Source organism: Wasmannia auropunctata, unplaced genomic scaffold (assembly GCF_000956235.1).
Source record: "Wasmannia auropunctata unplaced genomic scaffold, wasmannia.A_1.0 LD336076.1, whole genome shotgun sequence".
Taxonomy (NCBI): Eukaryota; Metazoa; Arthropoda; class Insecta; order Hymenoptera; family Formicidae; genus Wasmannia; species Wasmannia auropunctata.
This window is the reverse complement of record NW_012026814.1, coordinates 1,546,318-1,564,510: the sequence shown is the minus strand read 5'-3', so window position 1 is coordinate 1,564,510 and position 18,193 is coordinate 1,546,318. Positions and strand designations below refer to the sequence as shown.

The window sequence follows — 18,193 nt, the reverse complement described above, 5'->3', positions numbered from 1 at the left end:
AAAATATATCGAGAGATAAAAATTAATCGAAATATCGAAAAACCGAGTATCGAACATCTTTCAGTCGATTGTAATCGACCGAGCGTTGCTGACGTATGTATGCCGGTTGTACAAATTGTGAGGTTAAGTTAACCTGAGAGAGTCGGTCCGAATGTGCGGAGAGAGTTGCACGCAATTTACGCAAATTCTCGGAGCGAGGAAAGAGAGGAGGGACGAGTGTCTTATGACTATTCCCAAATCTTCCAGCAACGATGGGTGAGTATCGGTATTTTTGAAAGTTTTATTCCTAAACTACTGAATGATTGCCATGTAGAAGAAATTCGACGGGAGCTTGCATGTTCGAAAGAAGTGTTATATCAAGTCGGATATCTATAAAATATCTGTATCTAAAGATATCTGCACGAGGAAAAATCTGTAATTTTTTTTATTTTTCCTGTTTCTAGTAGAAATTTTTTTCTGAGAAATGAATACAAATTAAAAGATAATTCATTTAACAACATAATATTTTTTCGACAAAACACAGAGACTCGACTTCCTTAATGGAAGTAATCGAGACGATCTGATCCTTACATCTCAATCTCGTCTTGCGATCCGTTAATTTTTCCTTTTAATCCTTACTATTCTTCAATATCACTGCTAACATTGTATGTTAATGTCAACAGCTGTTAGCAGCGGAGCGTCATTCGTGCTGTCGTCGATATTGATGGTGTTGCTGTTCTCCGGCATGCAGATGTACAAAGTCTGGCTCGGCTCGTCGCAGTTGGGAACGATTCTCGGGGGGCTGGTCGGGTCCATGCTGTTCATGTGCACGCTGACCGCCGTGGGAAATCTTGAAAGTACCTTATTCGGAAAGTCCTTCCAGCAAAAATTAATCCCAGAAGGTACGTGTAGAAATTGATCTTTCGAAGGTCAGGCTAATCAAATCTTGCCACAATTTTAATACTCCAAGATTCCATATAATCAGCAATTTCGTTTAAGTTGGTTTTATCGGGCAAGTCCCAGTCAAAAGTTAGTCTCTCCGTATGACTAATAATTTAATAAAAACATGTGTAATTCAATAAAAACATTTCGCATAGACTGTACTTATGCGATTGTGTGACGTTTATGTGACAACGTTACACTATCGAGTTGGCGTTGAACGATAAAACCACCTTAATCGTATCAGTAATTTTCGTCGATTCTTTTATTTCACGAGATGATCGATTTGGCTTTCGAAGAGGCCGCAAGCTAAACTAATATCCTTGTTTTGTTACAGTGGTCTTCTCATTGACGCTAAGTCTAATCGCTTCTGCCCTAATCCACCGTGTGTCCACTACGACGTGTTTGATATTCTCCTTGATTGCGCTGTATTACATGAACAGAATCTCTCAAGAAACATACGGCGTGTCTGTGCAGAGTACAGTAATGCAATCTAAGAAGCGCAAGTGAATAGGTATAAGGATGTTTGTGTTACACATATCTTTTTTTACTATCGTGTACATCATAATGTCACACGTTCCATGTAAAGCTTCCAATTTGTAATACAATGCCAATTTTAAATGGTTCAATATTATTTTGTCTAATTGTAGAATATAAGCGATTTGAGATTTCTACAAAAACTCGATTAAAGACTGAACTCCAATTGCGAGTCATGTCGCTGTCAACTTGCATTTATATAAATAAATGTATATATGTATATTTGAAGGAATTTGTGCATTAGTTTGTGATTGCGATGAAAAAAAAGGGTTTGACACTAACGAAACAGATTCGGCTCAATGCTTTATGGTCGTATATCGTGATATTTATATCGCAAAACTTAATTAAATAACATGCCGAAGATGTATGAAAATATTTTTTTTATTACAGATATAAAATTTTATAATATTCGATTTTCCGGTTCGGTCTTTTTTTTCGTTTTTCTGTGTTTCTCAGCTTCTTCCTTATCGCTGATGTACTCAAACGTTTCATCAGAATCCTCCATCTGTACTCCATCCGAGACGTCTGATTGATTACTCGTCACTTGTCTTATTTGCTCGCTATTGTTGGGCATAACTTGTTTATATATTGCCATTGCCTGTGGGATGCAACAAAACACTTTGATGATACTGTTACTGAAATTCAATAGATAATAATAACTGTGAACGACAAACCTGTGCTACAAATGTCGAAACGTCTCCTACGTTGCTTGGTAGTATCAATGTATTATTAACTTTTGCTAACTTGTTGAACGCATTGACATATTGTTCCGCCACGCTGAGCGCCGCTGCGTTTTTCGCGTCCGTGACGCCAAGGGCATTCGCAACTACTTGTAATCCCTTCGCTCGTGCCTCCGCGACTGCCACGACTGCAGCGGCTTCTCCAGTGGCCTTATTTATTTGCTCCTGCCTTGCTGCTTCTGCGGTAATAAAGTTTATCGTTACAAACATTATATATATTCACCATTAATTGTATATTCATGCGAGATTGAAGTTGCCTCTTCAGATAAATTGCAAGAAGCATGCGTAATTTCCTCAAGTTCACTGATTAGGGAGTTACACTGAATATGAATAGCACCGCACCAGAAGCTAAAATTCGCGCGAGTCGCTTGCCCTCGGCCACATTGATCTCAGCCTGCCTAACGCCTTCCGACTCCAATATCGCGGCACGTTTCTTTCTCTCGGCTTCCACCTGCATTTGCATTGCTTCCTGCACCCTCGATGGTAATCTTATATCCCCTAGCACACATAAATACAAGTTCGATGAAGAATAAAGTTGTCTATTTTAGATTAAAAATTATTTAGTAATCATTCTAATATTAGAATAATGAATGATTATTAATTAATTCTAACAAATTATATATATAGGTAATGGATATATAATAGATTATAAATTCTAATATTAGAATAATGAATATTAGAATTGTGCAAGGCAAGATATCTGTTATCGCATTCGTTACTACTTTTACAACTTACGTATCTCGTATCGCAGGCATCTTATTCCCCATGCCTCGCTGGCCTTATTGATACTCTCAACAATGGAAACATTCAACCCCTCCCTTTCCCTGAATACTTTGTCTAACGATATTTTTCCTAGCTCAGATCTCATGGTGGTCTGGGCAACTTGAATCACAGCAAACTCAGGGTCCTCAACGCCATAGGACGCCAGATAGGAATCGAACACTTTCAAGTACAATACCGCGTCGATGCTTAGAGTCACATTGTCTGAAATTGAAAATCAGAAAATAATCGATTACGAGTGCCGTGCTAGACAGGCGTGTGCGATATTCTTTTGCAAGTTTGCATCGGACAGCCGTATATACCCACCTGACGTGACTGCGCTTTGCTGCGGCACGTCTATCGCCAATTCCTTCAAGATTTGCACGTACCTAACTTTATCGACGACAGGAAGCAAAATGTTCAGACCTGGCTCTAAAGTTTTATGGTACTTTCCCATACGTTCTACGATCCATGCCTAAGCAAAAGCGCCTCCCTTTAGGTCTAGATGCGATTGTCAAGCTAATTTTTCGCATGTAGGATTTTTACATCGAATAATTTAACGAAATCCGTAAGTCGGAATTAAAGTCGACTCGTCACGTTCAGACGGTCAGAGATACACAATTACGAGTAATCTGCATATATACGTTACAAACAAGTATAAACCATGCGCTTAAAGCGATGACGAACCTGTTGCTGCGGAACGAACATTATGACAGTGTTTATCGGGTTCGACGGTTTGTACCACGAGTTCTGGGCGGCCGAGCCGAACATTTTATTTCCCACGCTCGCAAACGCGTGATCCTGCAACGTGAAACGTGAACAGTGAGAGAAATTTCAAATATCCTCTCGGAGTCGAGACCGCGCGAGAGATATTTCACCTTAACAAATCCCAAGTTCCTCGCCAGTGTTGTGACACCACCGGTCACCGCGCGCTTGTACATCTTTTTATTATACACCGGCTCCAAGAATATATATACAAATATACGAAGAATATAATACAAATTGATGGATTATGGTTTTTTTCCCGCAGAGAGGTTATGTGACAAGAAATATCTGCGAAGATAACCCGGCCCGGCGTCGCTCAGCATGGAGCATCTAAACGCGACAGATGGAAAACCTGGTCTCTTGCGAGAAGCATCGTATTCAGTGTATATCGTATGTAGCATTGAGAAGCGTGCTCGAAAATATAATTGGCTAAGTACTGTCGCTATATTTATTAATAAAAAAAAACAATGACAGCATTAAAAGTTATCGGCGCTACATTATTTTTTTTTTCATCAGTATAATTAAATCACAGCCGATTTTGGAAAGTTTTGACCAGAACTAATATCAAGGATTATTGCTCCGATCTTTGCTTTATCCAGGACATTGGCGAGATATTGTTGAACCGGCCAAAGGCAAATTTTCGTAATTGTCAATGTGGGCCCGGCGGGCCCATCGGGGGTAATTAAAGAACTATGACATTACCGACCATTTTGACTGTACGCGGGGATAACAAACGCGATCGTTTTACGTACATCTTTTCACTGTCGATAAAATAGTGATCTTTTGTCGGTACCGCCAAAATGGTTGGCAATGTCAATGTTCTTCAATTACCTCCCCCCCCCGGCTCACTTGACAGTCGCGAAATTATTTGCGCCTAATTGGCGCCGCGATTTTAATAATAATCGTCGGTGACTGGACTCTGTTTGTGCGCTCCGTTATCATTATTGAATCTAAACAAGAGAGTAGCCATTGCATGGTGATAAACTCACGCATACGTATATAATGACTTATAAGGTATAGTGTTTCTTGCGTGTTACATTCCGACATGAATTCCTATCACGTGATACACTCACCGACACGTGCACACATGCGCATATACGACCCTATCAATGTCGGATCAGGTTTGTTCTGTCTCTTTTTGTTGCATGCAAAATTAAAGTGAGCGGTCTGGTCAACTATATGCGTACATCAATTGTATACATATATATCATATATATATATATATATATAGAAGCCGTGTGCGATGCACTGATTGCGAGCTTCGGAGAGAAATGGCCAACGTTCGGAACAGCTCGGCGTGCACACACCACGGAAATACGCCGCGACGTGCGCCATCTTTCGGAAGCCGTCCGCGAACTCCACGACGCCAGCCAGCCAGCCAGAGATGCCCTATTTAACGGCAACGCACGTTCTCTCGTAACGCATTTTCAATAAGAACACTGTGATCGTAACGAGGATGTGGTTTTTGAGTGTGTGAAAAGTGTGATTTTTTTTTTGCCGTGCGACGTGACAAGCGGGATCGACGTTGTGGACACGAGCGCCGGCACGCAACGTACCGTCTCGCAGGTAAGAGAGAGCTGGAGATGTTTTTGGCGTTGGATAATCCCGTCCATTGCGCCGTCTTTCGCGTTGCCCGCGCGCGCGCGCGCGCTCGCGCGCTCGCGTATTTCGCCCGAGCAGGAGGGTACCGTCGCGCGAGGAAGCGGCCTCGGGGTGCGAAAATACACGTCGCACCGCGTAAGCGACGACGTGCACGTAGACGCGGACGTCCGTACGCGCGCCGATGACGGGAGGTCGCGTCGCGCGGAGGCGGTAAACGTGGCTCGGGTCGGACGGACGGGTTAGCTGACAGGTTCGTAGGTGACCGGAAACTTATGTAAGAGGTAGAGACGGGCGGGTGGCCCTGGCCGCCCTGGCGATGGTCGCATTTGGCTGCATTTCCGCCGATTACCGCAGCGGCATATTGCATGATTTGTACATGTACGTCGTCCCCGTCGTCGTACGGTCGCGGGCGCGCGGGGTCTCAGCTTTCTAACGTCGATCTCCCGGGAGCGCGACGTCGGGGTCGGGAGACCGACATTCCGGGACGAGACGACGAGAAAGAGAGGAGAGGAAAGAAAAATACTCGATCGGAACGAGAGCGCGACGGAATGTTGCAGGCGACAACGGTGTCGAGTCCGTTAGGACTTCGAGTTATCTCCCGGGTTGCGAATAAAGTTATTATCGAGCGCAACCGTCTGTTTTTGTATCTTCTATACATATATATATAGTATATATATATATATACGTATAGTATTTTATATATTTTTTTCCGTATTTATATATTTTATCGTCGGCTGTCTCTGTTGGGGGATATGTATGAGGCGAAGACGCCTGAAGACGGGGAGCGTCGATTCCGATGATGCGACACTTGGCAAGCGAGCCCGGGGAGATCATTTCACTTCGCGAGGAAGTGCGCTCGCACACGCTCGGCGTTTCTGCCCCGCAGGGCCGCGCCGTGGGTGCGCGACTCGCGAGCGAAGAGAAAGTCCCAGGGGCGCGCGTACTCTCGCGTACCCGGCGCGTTTCGCGTAATCGTCGCGCGACCACGGGAAGTCGGAGATTTTCCTCGTTTTAATCCGCGGCGTGGATTTTCGTGGACGGATAATAGGGTGGACGCGTGTGGATGCACCCGTGGGGATTTGTTCGCCCGGTTCTTCTGGTTGCGCCGAGATTGTCACCGGGTGAGCGAGAAGGAGAGGAAGCGTCCGGATATATTCTGTCTTTTCCTTTTCTCCTTTGTAGCAGGCAGCTGCATGTCCGACCTGCTAGGAATAAAAGAACTCGAACGTCCGCGTTCTAACCGGCGAAACGGACGCCGTAAATTTTCTGTAGCGAGGAAGAAGGAGAGAGAGAGAGAGAGGGGAGGGGGGGAGAGAAGAGAGCGAAAAGGGAGGGGAGAGAAAGAGAGACGAGAGAAGAGAGAAAGAGAAAAGGAAAAAGAGAGAGAGTCTGTGCATGTATTTGCTCCGATTTTCTTATCAATGACGAGCATAAAAATCGCTCTCGTTGCGATGTCGAAATCCGAACTCGCACCGACGAGATTGTATCAGCTCAATTCGCGTTGTATTCTCGCGATTTTACTTCGCCGCTTTTTACTTCACGGTTCGCGAGGTCGGCGAGGCTTAGGAGATTTCTCGACGAGACGCGCGAACTCGCCGTACGCGACGACCGGCACATTATTATTATTTTTTTTTTTCTTCTCTTTCCACTCGCACCGTAATTTTTTTTTGCGGCGGGTGACGAGACGCGGGAGGAGTCGCACCGCGCACCGTTGCAGTTTTTCGTCGTTTTTGTCCGCCGCCCTTGCTCGGGTCGCGCGCACCTCGATTGGCGGCGCCGCTGACGGACGCGGTGCCGTGCATACGTTCGATTATGCATACGAAGGTACCTAACGGATCTAGCGTGCGCGGAGCGGAGGAGCGTACCGCGCGCGTGTGTGCACTACGTGGCACGGTCGGAGGGCGCTTGACGGAGCTAATCGATGTTAACTGGTTGGAGGAATTGACCGTTCCTCTCGCTCTCTCTCTCTCTCTCTCTCTCGCGCGGTGCGCTCGAGGATAGAGATCGAAGCGGAGCGGATAAACGGACGCACACACGCGGGAGTGCGCGGGAGAAGCGTACAATCGGGAAGAGGAAGAGAGAGAGAGAGAGAGAGGAAAAAAAAGGATATTCATTTGATTACGGAGCGACCCGGGGCCGCGGCGGCGGCGCGCTGCGAAAATAATTCGGTCTCTTCCTCTTTGCCGCGAGCGAGCAGGCTAGGTCGCGCGTGCGCGTGCGCGCGCCCGAGAGAGGTTAGGCGACGCGGTCGGTCGTGCGGCTCTATATCCACAATGCGAAGGGCGAATCGTCGTCGGTCGCCCCGGAGGTATAATGCCCCAGGAGAAATGTTAAATTTATCTTATCTGACGTCCGTCGCAGGACGCACGCGACCGACCGCGCCGCCACGAGATAATCTCGTCGCGATTATTTCGGAAAAACCGACGGCTCCTCGATGACTGTATATACCTGCTGGACGGCTATCTCGCGGGACACTTGCTCGTCATCCCCGTTCGCTTTGATATATTTGGATTTTGATTATGCTGACGCGATTCCCAATTAAGGAAACGCGCGTCGGATTTTTATGCGGGATTTACATGTCGACGTCGTTTGCGTGCTGCCGACGATTTTTATCACTATAGATAATTAGCGAGAACTAATTAAGGAATATATATATATATATATATATATATATACTGTTTGATTGTAGTTGCGATGAAATTACAGTACGGATCGTGAACTTTATTAATATTTTATTTAAAAACTAAATCTGTTATCCTATCTATTCGACGTTAAATACGGACGGCTAACTTCGATTTGATCGGCGCTATTAGCAACATTCTCTCGACGGCTGAATCTGACAATCGGACAGCTGCAGTCACAACTTTTTCTCGCTAATTATATGGTTGAAATATTGGAGATCCGAAAGTCATCTCGGGAACGTGATGCGATGCACCGCCGCATAATTGCCCCCGCGATTATATAGGCAGGTCTTTTTAGATTTCGCCCGCTTTGAGATGCAGGCGTGTGGCCGACGAGAAGCAATTGCATATTTACGATCGCGTGCTAAAACGTCATCGTAATTCCGGATCGTGGATAAACGGAGCACCCCGGTTTAATCTTACTGCGTTGAAAACGTTCGCGTGGATTATTTTAGATTTTTTTATTTATTTATGCGGTTCCCCGTATAACTGAGCCGCATTGGAATCCCTCAAAGAAGTTTCCTCACTTCCTAATTACCGTTATTACTCCAAAGACAAATTTCTTCTATCGACATTTACCGACAGTGAGTCATCTGTCGTCTATCGCCTTGCTATACGAAGGCGCTGAAAAACGATAGAGAGGAAAAGATTGCGGGTTGTGAAACAGGATGCGTCGCATGACAATAATAATTTCCTCTCGCGAACGGTGACGTGCGAAGGGTGTCGTGATTTTTTTTTTCTTCAGACAACAATACACGGAATCGCGCACTGGAAGCGGACGCGGAGAGCGCGGATTCTGAGGCACGCGGAAGAATAGGGCAGAGAAACGGACAGTAGTAGGCACACTCGCGCTTTCACTAAAATCGCTTTCGCGAATCGCAAAACTTCTCGCAAAACTCCTCCGCCTGTGTCGGCGAGAGGAAAAAAATATCACGGACGTTTATCTGCGGCTCGCTCCCACGCTGCTCCGAAAATTGTTCTGCAACGTGGGCCATTCGCGCTTTTTTTCGCACGCGCGCGTCTCAGATCCGGTGCGCGATTTGCACGTTTGTATATCCTTAATATAATTTCGCCCCCGCGGGGAAAGTCCGTCGGCTTTAACTGCTGCAGTTGCGCCGAGGTGTTAAATCGGCCTGCATATTTGAAGGGCCTTTAAAAATAACATCGTCTCACGGATGTGAAGCGTTTTATTGTGCGCCGCCGCGATCGCGTGTATTTCCGATTGCGCATCGCCGGCCGCGGCGACGTTGCAGAATTATATAGCAATGCTATTACGGGCTTATCGTTTATACACAAAGAGAATGCAAAAGAAACACGAGTTCAATGCAATTTTTTTTCTTATAATAGCATCTTCATCACTAGACGTTAATCGTTTGCATTCGTGGAACTTACAATTGCAATCGCGCGTATAATACACATCGAAATAGAGCGCGAATGCTTTTTTAACCGGACGCGAATCTTCTGCGATTTTTAATTTACGGCTATTAATAGTTAATCTCTGTATTATTTTTGCACGATAATAACAGCTGACACGTTGTACACTTGATGTCACTTTTTGCGGATTCTTCTATGCAACAAGTTGATATTTGCTTTTGTTACAATGTGCTATACTTATACGTCTAACGCGAACCAGGCATTGTCGGCACTTACAAGGGAGGCATAAATAACAGGAGGACTAATAAGTTCTGCAATTAATAGACGTTTGTTATTAATATAAATTGGAGAAAAAAAGAACCAAAATGAAATTAAACTCAAAATCGACGCGCTTTTTCCTCCGAGGGACGACTTCCGACACGCGCGTCCGGAAAATCTTACAATCGAATTTCCGCTGGGGAAAAGGATCTCAATCTCAAGGCAACTTCAGGTCGTTCGCGGGTTCGCGATCATTAGCTCGCGCGCACAGTCGTGGGACACGAAGGTTGCAACACTGTCATTTACGGTGACTTTCTGAACGCGCAAAAATTGCGAGGATGACCGTGCGACTTTCGAGCGCGTTTCGCGAAACTTGCGCGAAGAGAAAAGAGAACAGGAAAAAAGAAATAGATGTATCGCGATCCTCTCGCGGTGCATATTATTACTCGCGATTTTGCGCGCTCGCGCTAGCGTTTTCTCGAGCGAGAGAGCCGCAGAGGCCCATTTTCACAATGTATGGTTACCCGAAGGTTAAAAATTGCCAAGAGGTTTATTGTTTAACGACGTTTGATTTGGACTTAACCATCAAGTTAACTTGATGCCAACTCAACTGATGTACACGTAACCTTTAGTTTATTTGATTATAAGCTTATTAAAGTGTGTTTTAATTAACTTTCAAGTTTTAGTCAAATTTTTCGTTAACCAATATATTGTGAAAATGGGCGAGAGAGAGGCTCGATTACCCCGGGTGTATATCTTATACCATCGAGCATCGTGGATATTTACTTCGTGGGCATGTTATTTTTTTGTTTTTTGCGGGATACCGGAATACACGGCGCCGATTTCTGCGGCGGTGAAACGAGCTCCCCGCGAACGTGTCGGAGTCGTAATTTTCTGCGCGAGCGGGTTTCAGCGCGCGCGCGCGCGCGTTCACGCGCACCGCGACGAGGATATACTATACAGGAGTTTCGTAATAAATATATATATATATATGCCCGGGATAAAATAGAGTTGGGGGAGAGTGCGAGAGAGACGGAGAGAGAAAGAGCCGACCTTGCCCCGCAAGAGCCGGCCGCCCGTCGTCCGCTTGTTGCCAAGCTAACGCTGGCTCCGTGCATATAGCGGGGCGGACGTGAACCGGTGCGACGTGCACGCGCGCTCGCTCGCTCGCTCGCTTGCTCGCGTGAATGTGTATGGGTGTCTAGGGATGCTGACGATGCATCGTGCGTGTCGCGCGCATAGTCCAGGGATGCTTCTAGGTATCGATATTTTGCCCCGTATTGAGGATGCCATTAAGTGTCTGAAAAGGACACTGCGTCGAAGGAGCGCGCGTTCGAAAAGCCCTCTCGAATAGCGACGACTATATCGATTTACACTTTTGTGGCGCGTGTCAGTCAGGTATATTGACGCTCGTCAATTAATTAGATGGTGCAGTTTTCTCAATCGCTATAAAACGTCTCGGTATATCCGAGATGTGATCGCGCGAGGTGTATTCATCGTCGAACGCAAACATTCCTGGCGAACGCGCGCGATGAAATACTGGATATAGGTGTCTTCGATTTTTTTCTCATATACGCGCGTATCGATATATTGTTGCGTTATATCGCGTAAGAACGGCATGTTACTTCGGCTCGATGAAAATCGATGACGAGTTCAAGCTGTTATCTCTTCGAGTATCTCCGATACTTCGTTAAAGAAATCGCTTTTCTTATAATTCAGCCTGATGGATTCCGAGAATTTTCGGATTACAGATATTGTTGATACGAAGCTTACACGGAGAAAATTTCCTTTTAAAATTTATCCTGAAAATTTTGTTAATCGTGGGACAACATATATATAGTATTTCGACAAATTTTACTATATATTACAGTAAATTTTACTGTGCACTACAATAAATTTGTGTATATTGAAAAGAGAATAGTGAAAATCATATGAAATTCTATGTTGAAATACTATGTTGCCCTACGATTAATATGATTTTTTAAGGGTAAATTTTACAATGAAATTCTCTCCGTATGCATGTACAACCCGTATCTTTAAGAGACCCGACCCGCTTGATCTCAACGTCGAGGAGCGCAACGTGGTGCAAAATTGCCAAGGTACTCCCTTTTCGATGATGAGGCGGAATGCAAACCGATTTCCCGTGCAATTTTCACGTAACTTCGACGTGCTCCGAACGGCCCACGCTTGCATTCCTTTCCTCGTTCCTCGCGACGAGGTAATTTCTTTCTCGTCGTGCGCTTGTATCTAATTTCATTCGTGCTTATTGAAACGATAATTAAGATTACCGCGGACAACTCGCGCGAACGTTGCTACGTCGCTGGCGTTACCGCACTTTTGCGATATCGTCGCATTATCGAGCATTTCCTAATGCGTTTTAATACATGCGCATATATGTATATCTATATACATATAATATACATATATACATATGTATATTAATGTGTGTGTATATATATATATATATACACATATATATATATATAAAATATACACACAGACATACATGTGCATATAAGTATAGTCGGCGTGACGATTCTGGCGTGTCATTTCGGAGCGCTCGGAAATAAAAATAAACCCGTTACGTAACGCGCGGAGACACCCGTTAAAACATCGTTTATTATGTTTACCGTCGCTGCAACAGGACATATACGATCGCGCCGAGAGTAATCTATTAGCGATGGATATCAGTGCGGAATTGCACACGACCCGTTCGCAATGAAAATCGATTTTCTTACGCCTCTATTTATCTCGATAACGCATTTATGCCGATAGACAATATCAGGGAAGGGGGAAAGGAGAGGAGAAGAGGGATCCCCGAGCCAGCGCCGGCTATTTTCTCATTCGATAATACTCAGTGGAGCGGAAGATATCAATCGATTCGTTCGCTAAATATTTGTCGTTATTATGTCACGCGTCTTCCATCGATAGCAGCCGCGAGCGCGCGTGTGTATGTGTGTGTCTTTTATATTCCCCCATTTTATTCTTATCTCTCGCGCTCTGCATTAAATATCGCGCCTGGTGTTTTAAATAGAATTTCTGTTAAATGGATAATACCCGGGATCGTAAATACCCTAACGCGTCAACTTGAGCAACGTATTGGGGCACATATTCGGAGGCCTGCTGTGCATGTGGGGCTGCTTTCGCATGTAAATCCTCGTGCGCCATAGTTCTGTAATAATTTACCAGCGATTAATTTCTCATAACAATAACAGTACAATGAGGCGCTTCTGACGAATTAATTTTCAGCCAGTAAATCAGAACGGCCCTGGCGCGCCGTTTGCCATGAAAAAAAGGGCATCGCCGCGTTTTAGCTTTCGTTATCGGTTGACGAGCACACGGTTGAGGTTCTCGTCGACACCGAGCGTCTCTTATTGATCGTCCACGGTACTCGCCGCGGAAATTGGCTCGAAAACTTTGTTTCGCAAATGAAATCTCTCTCTCTCTCTCTCTCTCTCTCTCTCTCTCTACCTGCGTATACGCGACGACGAAACGCGATCGCGAAATTTTTCTATTCTCGATTGTTTTCATTCAGCACGTAGATTAGAGGATGCATTGATTTAGGTTTAATTGTGTATTAGAGTTCGAGTTCCTAAACGTAACCTACGATCCACGACTTTCCTGATTGCCCTGATTACTCTCTCACGGATTAATTATCGTCGTGAGTTTTTGCCGTTGATTTCTGCTTCGTTGATTATTACGGGTTTAACGGCAAGCAGGAGATCACCGAGTGATCTCCGATTGCTTAATTATTGGCGATTTATTATGCGAGATCATCAGTACGTATCTCACGCCGCCGCGCCGCTACATTTTTATGATTTGCGTAATTTACGATCACTGCATATCAATAAACTGATGCAACAATGATAATCACAGCGTAATTCATAGACGCGGCGACGCGGCGTATCCGTTAAAAATATTCGTGCTTTCCTCTCTACGATTAAAATTTATTAGTTACACGTCCTTTTAAGGGAACCGGCGATGTACTTGTCGTTGAATTTCAAAGCAAGGGTAGAAGGTACGATCAAAATGTGAAATCCCTTTACTGAAATCGCGAGAAATTCAAAGAAAAGATATAATGTAGATATCTCAGTAATCTCTTCGTGCGTGATAGTTAAACTCGAAATTTATATCATATTATTCTATTGTAGATATTATACTCTGAAATCTATAGAATACGAACATATAGACTAAATTTTTTAAAATAAAATAAACTTATTTATCTTCTCAAAGAAAAAGGAAAACAACATAGCAACATTTACAACGAAACTTTACATACATAGTTGAGATGATTTGGCTGCCAACTGATGCATTACGATTTAATCGCGTATAACATTTCGTGAAATATCCTAATCGCATTACCGGCATCAGTACTTTTGCACCGCTGGTTAGCAATTTTATTCAATAACAAACATGACATCTCGCTTGTGCGATTGGGTGCCATTATTCACGACAATTCGATACAGAGACACATCACATTGTTCGCTGATCCAGCAAAATCGCTGCATCTGATCACGAGCGCGCCCACTGATGACCTTCCCCCGCTAACGTAATCGAATTAGCATGGCTACAATTAGCGTCATCGCGCGAATTAACTACCGCACGCGAATCGTGTTTCGCCGCGCGAAAATTTATCTCGCTTCCCGTGCAAATCACGTTTATCTGCTTTTAATTCCGGACGAATAGTTCTCCAGAGAAAGAGAGAGAGAGAGAGAGAGTTCGGTAACTTTGCGTTACGTTTCGGGCAACCAAAAAGTTGCTGGAATTCGAGATTTGAAGGAATCTTTTCACTATCGCGAGTCAGCAGTACGAAAGTTTTTGTTGTAAAATTTTGCCATTTTGCTCCTCTCGGGGGTGATGTTGAAGTTTAAATAATCTTTTTGCAGGATATGATATGCGTGGCGCGGGGAAAGGGAGAAAGAAAGAGAGCACAACGGTTTCTGTTTAATTTCATAAATTTTCATGAATTATATATATATATTTTTTTTTATGTTTACTTCGCACGCAAAGAAATACGCGCGAAGTGGAGGCCAAAGAGCGTTATTAGATAAGATGGTAAACAGAGACACGCAAAGCGTCGAATATTCGGAGCGCCGAGTCCCCGCGTGCATTTTCGTAAACGATAACAGCGCGTTCCGACGATAACAGCAGACGTTCTAAGAATAATTATGAGCCGAGTTTTACAATATATAAAGAGGCTAACGAGTTCTCTCGAGCCGATAATAATTCCTTCGTGTCCCGATAAAAAAGACTTTGCCAACTCGCCGTACCGTTTGCCCTACTAGACGCTCTTTTTTTTTTCTCTGCGAGAAAGGACGGTATCAATTTTCCACGTCTTCCTCTCTCTCTTTCTCTCTTATCGGCACCGTCCTTCGGACACGGAGGGAGTGAACTTTTATTACGTCGGCCTCATTCGGCAAACAACGTTTATTTTAATCGGCCTTCAATAGCGAAGAGAGGCTTTCCCTTCTGGCTAGTCCGCTGCACGTTTCTTCTTTCACGAAGTCGAGGATCCCTCGCCGCGGGTCTCCCCGATATCGCGCAAAAATGTGTGCCACCCGACTGATATTGTATATCCGTCCAGAGATGCAGCACACGTACATAGATGCCACTTTCGAGCGATACGTTGGCACTAATTCGAGCGGGCCGCATAGGTGTTACTTAGCATTTCCCGATCGGGCGCGGGTAATATTTCCTTGGAAGATCCTCGAGAAGATTGGTTCGGGAATCGCGGAAAGACGGCGGAATGCGATCGATAATGAGAGATAAAATTATTTATTTCGACCTAGTGGGGAGAATAATGAGGGGAGAGAAATAACTTATCCGGGTCGTTTATTTTGTCGCGGGGATGGTGCAAGGAGGGTGGGGGGGGGGGGCGAGGAAGGATCGCGGATCCGCGCGAATTAGCCCTCCGTCGCAGTGATCCGGATCCGATGGTAATGGGTTACGCGCGCTCTATTATTACGCTATCTTTAGGATGTATTCAAAATAGCGGCGACTCGCAGTAGAAGGGCAGACGTGCGCCCGAGAGAACAGCGCGCGTTACTCGTCGCCGCACGTATATATTTACATACACATGCACCCTGTACGTGCACTCGCGCACACCTCCGGCGGTTCTCAATTCCGCGGCGAGGTTTCCCCGCCGCGGAAACGACGCAGTTTCCCGCGACGATCGCGAACCAGCGGGTCGCGGCGCTTCGAGGGAGGAGGAACACTTCCGAGGCCTCGGGAAATCTCTGGTCCTCCTACACCGCATCCTATACAATTTTTTTTTTTTTTTTTACCTCAACTTACGTCTTTGCATCTTTCACGCAACATCTGCTGTCGCGCGATGTCGGGACGGGTGCACCCAGGCTTTTTTAAAAGTAATGACGCAAAGACGCAACGTCGAACCGGACTGTTTTACGAGCGCGTTCGAATAGCCGCGGGCCGAATCTGGCCGTCTCGCGACACTCGCGGAAATTCCGAAGTATCGCGATATAATCCGCCCACGTGAAATTCAAATTGGAATACCGGGGATTATTCACGACGAGAATTATTCAATTCAGACATCGTTCTCTGAAACCGTCGATATATGATCGATGCAGCTCGCGGAAGTTTCGCACGAAGACCGAATTTTCCGTGAAAGGATCTCTGAAATCTCTACAGGCCTTTAAAGTCCTTAGGTATACCTTGCGCCTCCTACAGGTTGAGAGCCACTGGCCCGCGAGCACACACAATGACCACCTTGCGCGTGCGCGCGCGCGCGTACACGCAGCACACACGCGCAGCAACGGCATCGAGTGGATCAATAATTTTTGATACTCGCGTACGGGACATTCAAAATACGCGCTCGCGGCGCATGCAACGCAGTTACGTCGGCGACGGCGACGGGGCTCGGGGACGAGACGGGGGGGAGGGGGGGAAGAGAGACAAACGCGCGGAAGAAAAGCGCATGGAAAATGCCCCCGCGGATCGACGAGAGAGGCGAGATGATGCGACTCCTTCACTCGACGCTCGGCGAGCGGAGTCGAACGTGTATGTGTGTGTGTGTATGTATATGGCATGTGCGCGCGCGCGCACATGATACATACATACATACATACACATACACACGCGTGTACTCGGCGAAGTCGCGTCGAATAGCGGCGCTTCGCGTTCCGATGCGCTAGAGACAACTCGGCAGTCCGAGCGATCCGCCATTTTTAATCGATATACACCAACCTCGGCCGTGTGCCGCGGCTTTAATAGAGAATTGGCAAATACTATCCGCGCCATTGTCGCGCGTGACAACTTTTGCACGACTTTACCCAGAGGCACATAGAGAGAACCGCGTATACGCGTTGTATTTTCCCGGAACGCGCCCTCCGGCCCCTCGATAAAAATACGCGACGGCGCGGTTTCATTGGGTAAACTGTGTTGTTAGCGATTAGATAGCGGATCGGCATATCGATTGGCAATTGCATGACGGTGCGGTGCTCAAGAGCGCGCCACGCACTTCTGTATTATTCTTTCTCATACTTCACGAGTTCCAACCGGGGGGGGGGAGTCTCGCGGAGTCGCGGTGAAGTAAAATCCAGGATCGACTCCAGTTTCGACGAAGCCAATAGGAATTGGAGTAAATGTAACATAATACTGCTGTTTGACATCGAAAAATGCTAACAGGCGTCGAGCGAAACCGGCTGCTCTCTCGCAAGGCTCGCGCAATGAGAGTTCCCTTCCTGGGACTCCGCCGCGCCGGTCAGCGGAAGCTGCTTAGCACGACACTGCAGATGCCTGTGGTTTGAAAAAGGCCTGAACGTTCCGCGGATGATTATATATTCTCTCTAAATGCCCAGCAGTCGAGAACGCTAGTTATTTCCGAGTACGGGCCTCGTCGCGCTAATTAAACACGCGTTTAACGTTACATTTTCACGCGGTGCTTCAAGCAAAAATCGCAGACAGCAGTCCTAACAGCTGTTTTTACGGAGAGATCTTTGCTGAAACGTTATTGCGTAAACAGAATATATTTTTTTTTTATATGTTTTTAATAAATTTTTTTTTTTTTTTGACGTTTGGGGCATCGCCCTCGCTCGTCGGGGCGGATGTTTTCCCAACTTTTCCAAGCTCGCACACGGCGAAGTTTGCTGCAGGTTCTCTCTTTCGCTGAATGGAGATCCGCCCCGGGTTTGGTTGCCGTAGCGGTAACGCGTCGGAAATTATTCTCGGATGGCTTCCCGTTTAAGTCGACAAGCCGTACGGAAATAATGCGTCTCCGCCGCGCGGATGCGGAATCGCGGGTGACAGTATATATAATGCTAAATTTGAATGAAGCGCGCGACCTCGCGCGGAGATTTTTATGGCGTCCGTCGTCATAACAGATTATTCGCGCGCGATATACGGTGAGAATTCTCTTATTGACGGGGAGAAAGAGAAGGGCGGGGTGGAGGGGGGGAGGGTGGCGAGGGGAGCGGCGAGGACATGGGTGGGAAAGAAGGGGGAATCGTGGAAGGAGAAGGCGAATGACAAGGAGAGAGCGAGAGAGAATGAGAGAGTGAGAAAGGGAGAAGAATGGTAGGAGAGAGAGAGGGGGAGAGAGAG

At 45.9% G+C, this 18,193-nt stretch overlaps 3 protein-coding genes across 7 annotated transcripts in view; 2 read left to right on the top strand and 1 right to left on the bottom strand.

The window, feature by feature from the left end:
* The first annotated feature begins 87 nt into the window (after positions 1-87).
* On the top strand, positions 88-1,549 carry LOC105449213 (protein KRTCAP2 homolog). Of its 2 annotated transcripts, XM_011688235.1 has the most exons (3): positions 88-255; positions 663-881; positions 1,256-1,549. In XM_011688235.1, the coding sequence occupies exons 1-3, from the start codon at positions 252-254 to the stop codon at positions 1,426-1,428; spliced, it is 396 nt and encodes a 131-aa protein (XP_011686537.1). In that variant the 5' UTR covers positions 88-251; the 3' UTR covers positions 1,429-1,549. The 2 variants fall into 2 exon arrangements, with proteins under 2 accessions (XP_011686537.1, XP_011686536.1); XM_011688234.1 differs by lacking the exon at positions 88-255 and having other exon boundaries at positions 638-881.
* Positions 1,550-1,745: 196 nt separating this feature from the next.
* LOC105449212 (stomatin-like protein 2, mitochondrial) lies at positions 1,746-4,182 on the bottom strand. The gene is made up of 7 exons (XM_011688233.1): positions 3,833-4,182; positions 3,642-3,755; positions 3,282-3,429; positions 2,931-3,179; positions 2,538-2,693; positions 2,130-2,374; positions 1,746-2,053 (listed from the first exon to the last, which is right to left on the bottom strand). The coding sequence occupies exons 1-7, from the start codon at positions 3,893-3,895 to the stop codon at positions 1,856-1,858; spliced, it is 1,173 nt and encodes a 390-aa protein (XP_011686535.1). The 5' UTR covers positions 3,896-4,182; the 3' UTR covers positions 1,746-1,855.
* An 850-nt stretch (positions 4,183-5,032) lies between these two features.
* The window catches only part of LOC105449209 (trinucleotide repeat-containing gene 6C protein), a 30,737-nt gene continuing 17,576 nt past the window's right edge, over positions 5,033-18,193 (top strand). For all 4 annotated transcript variants that reach the window (XM_011688229.1, XM_011688232.1, XM_011688228.1 and 1 more), the window contains exon 1: positions 5,033-5,285. The gene's annotated coding sequence lies outside the window, so the exon portion shown is untranslated. The remainder of the gene's footprint in view (positions 5,286-18,193) is intronic.

Coding starts and splice junctions, on each gene's coding strand:
- LOC105449213 (XM_011688234.1), top strand. CDS start 647: ATGTTAATGTCAACAGCTGTTAGCAGCGGAGCGTCATTCGTGCTGTCG. Junction 882..1,255: donor GCAAAAATTAATCCCAGAAG/GTACGTGTAGAA, acceptor GTTTTGTTACAG/TGGTCTTCTCATTGACGCTA.
- LOC105449212 (XM_011688233.1), bottom strand. CDS start 3,895: ATGTACAAGCGCGCGGTGACCGGTGGTGTCACAACACTGGCGAGGAAC. Junction 3,756..3,832: donor GGAACTTGGGATTTGTTAAG/GTGAAATATCTC, acceptor TTCACGTTGCAG/GATCACGCGTTTGCGAGCGT. Junction 2,375..2,537: donor CGCGCGAATTTTAGCTTCTG/GTGCGGTGCTAT, acceptor TTATTACCGCAG/AAGCAGCAAGGCAGGAGCAA.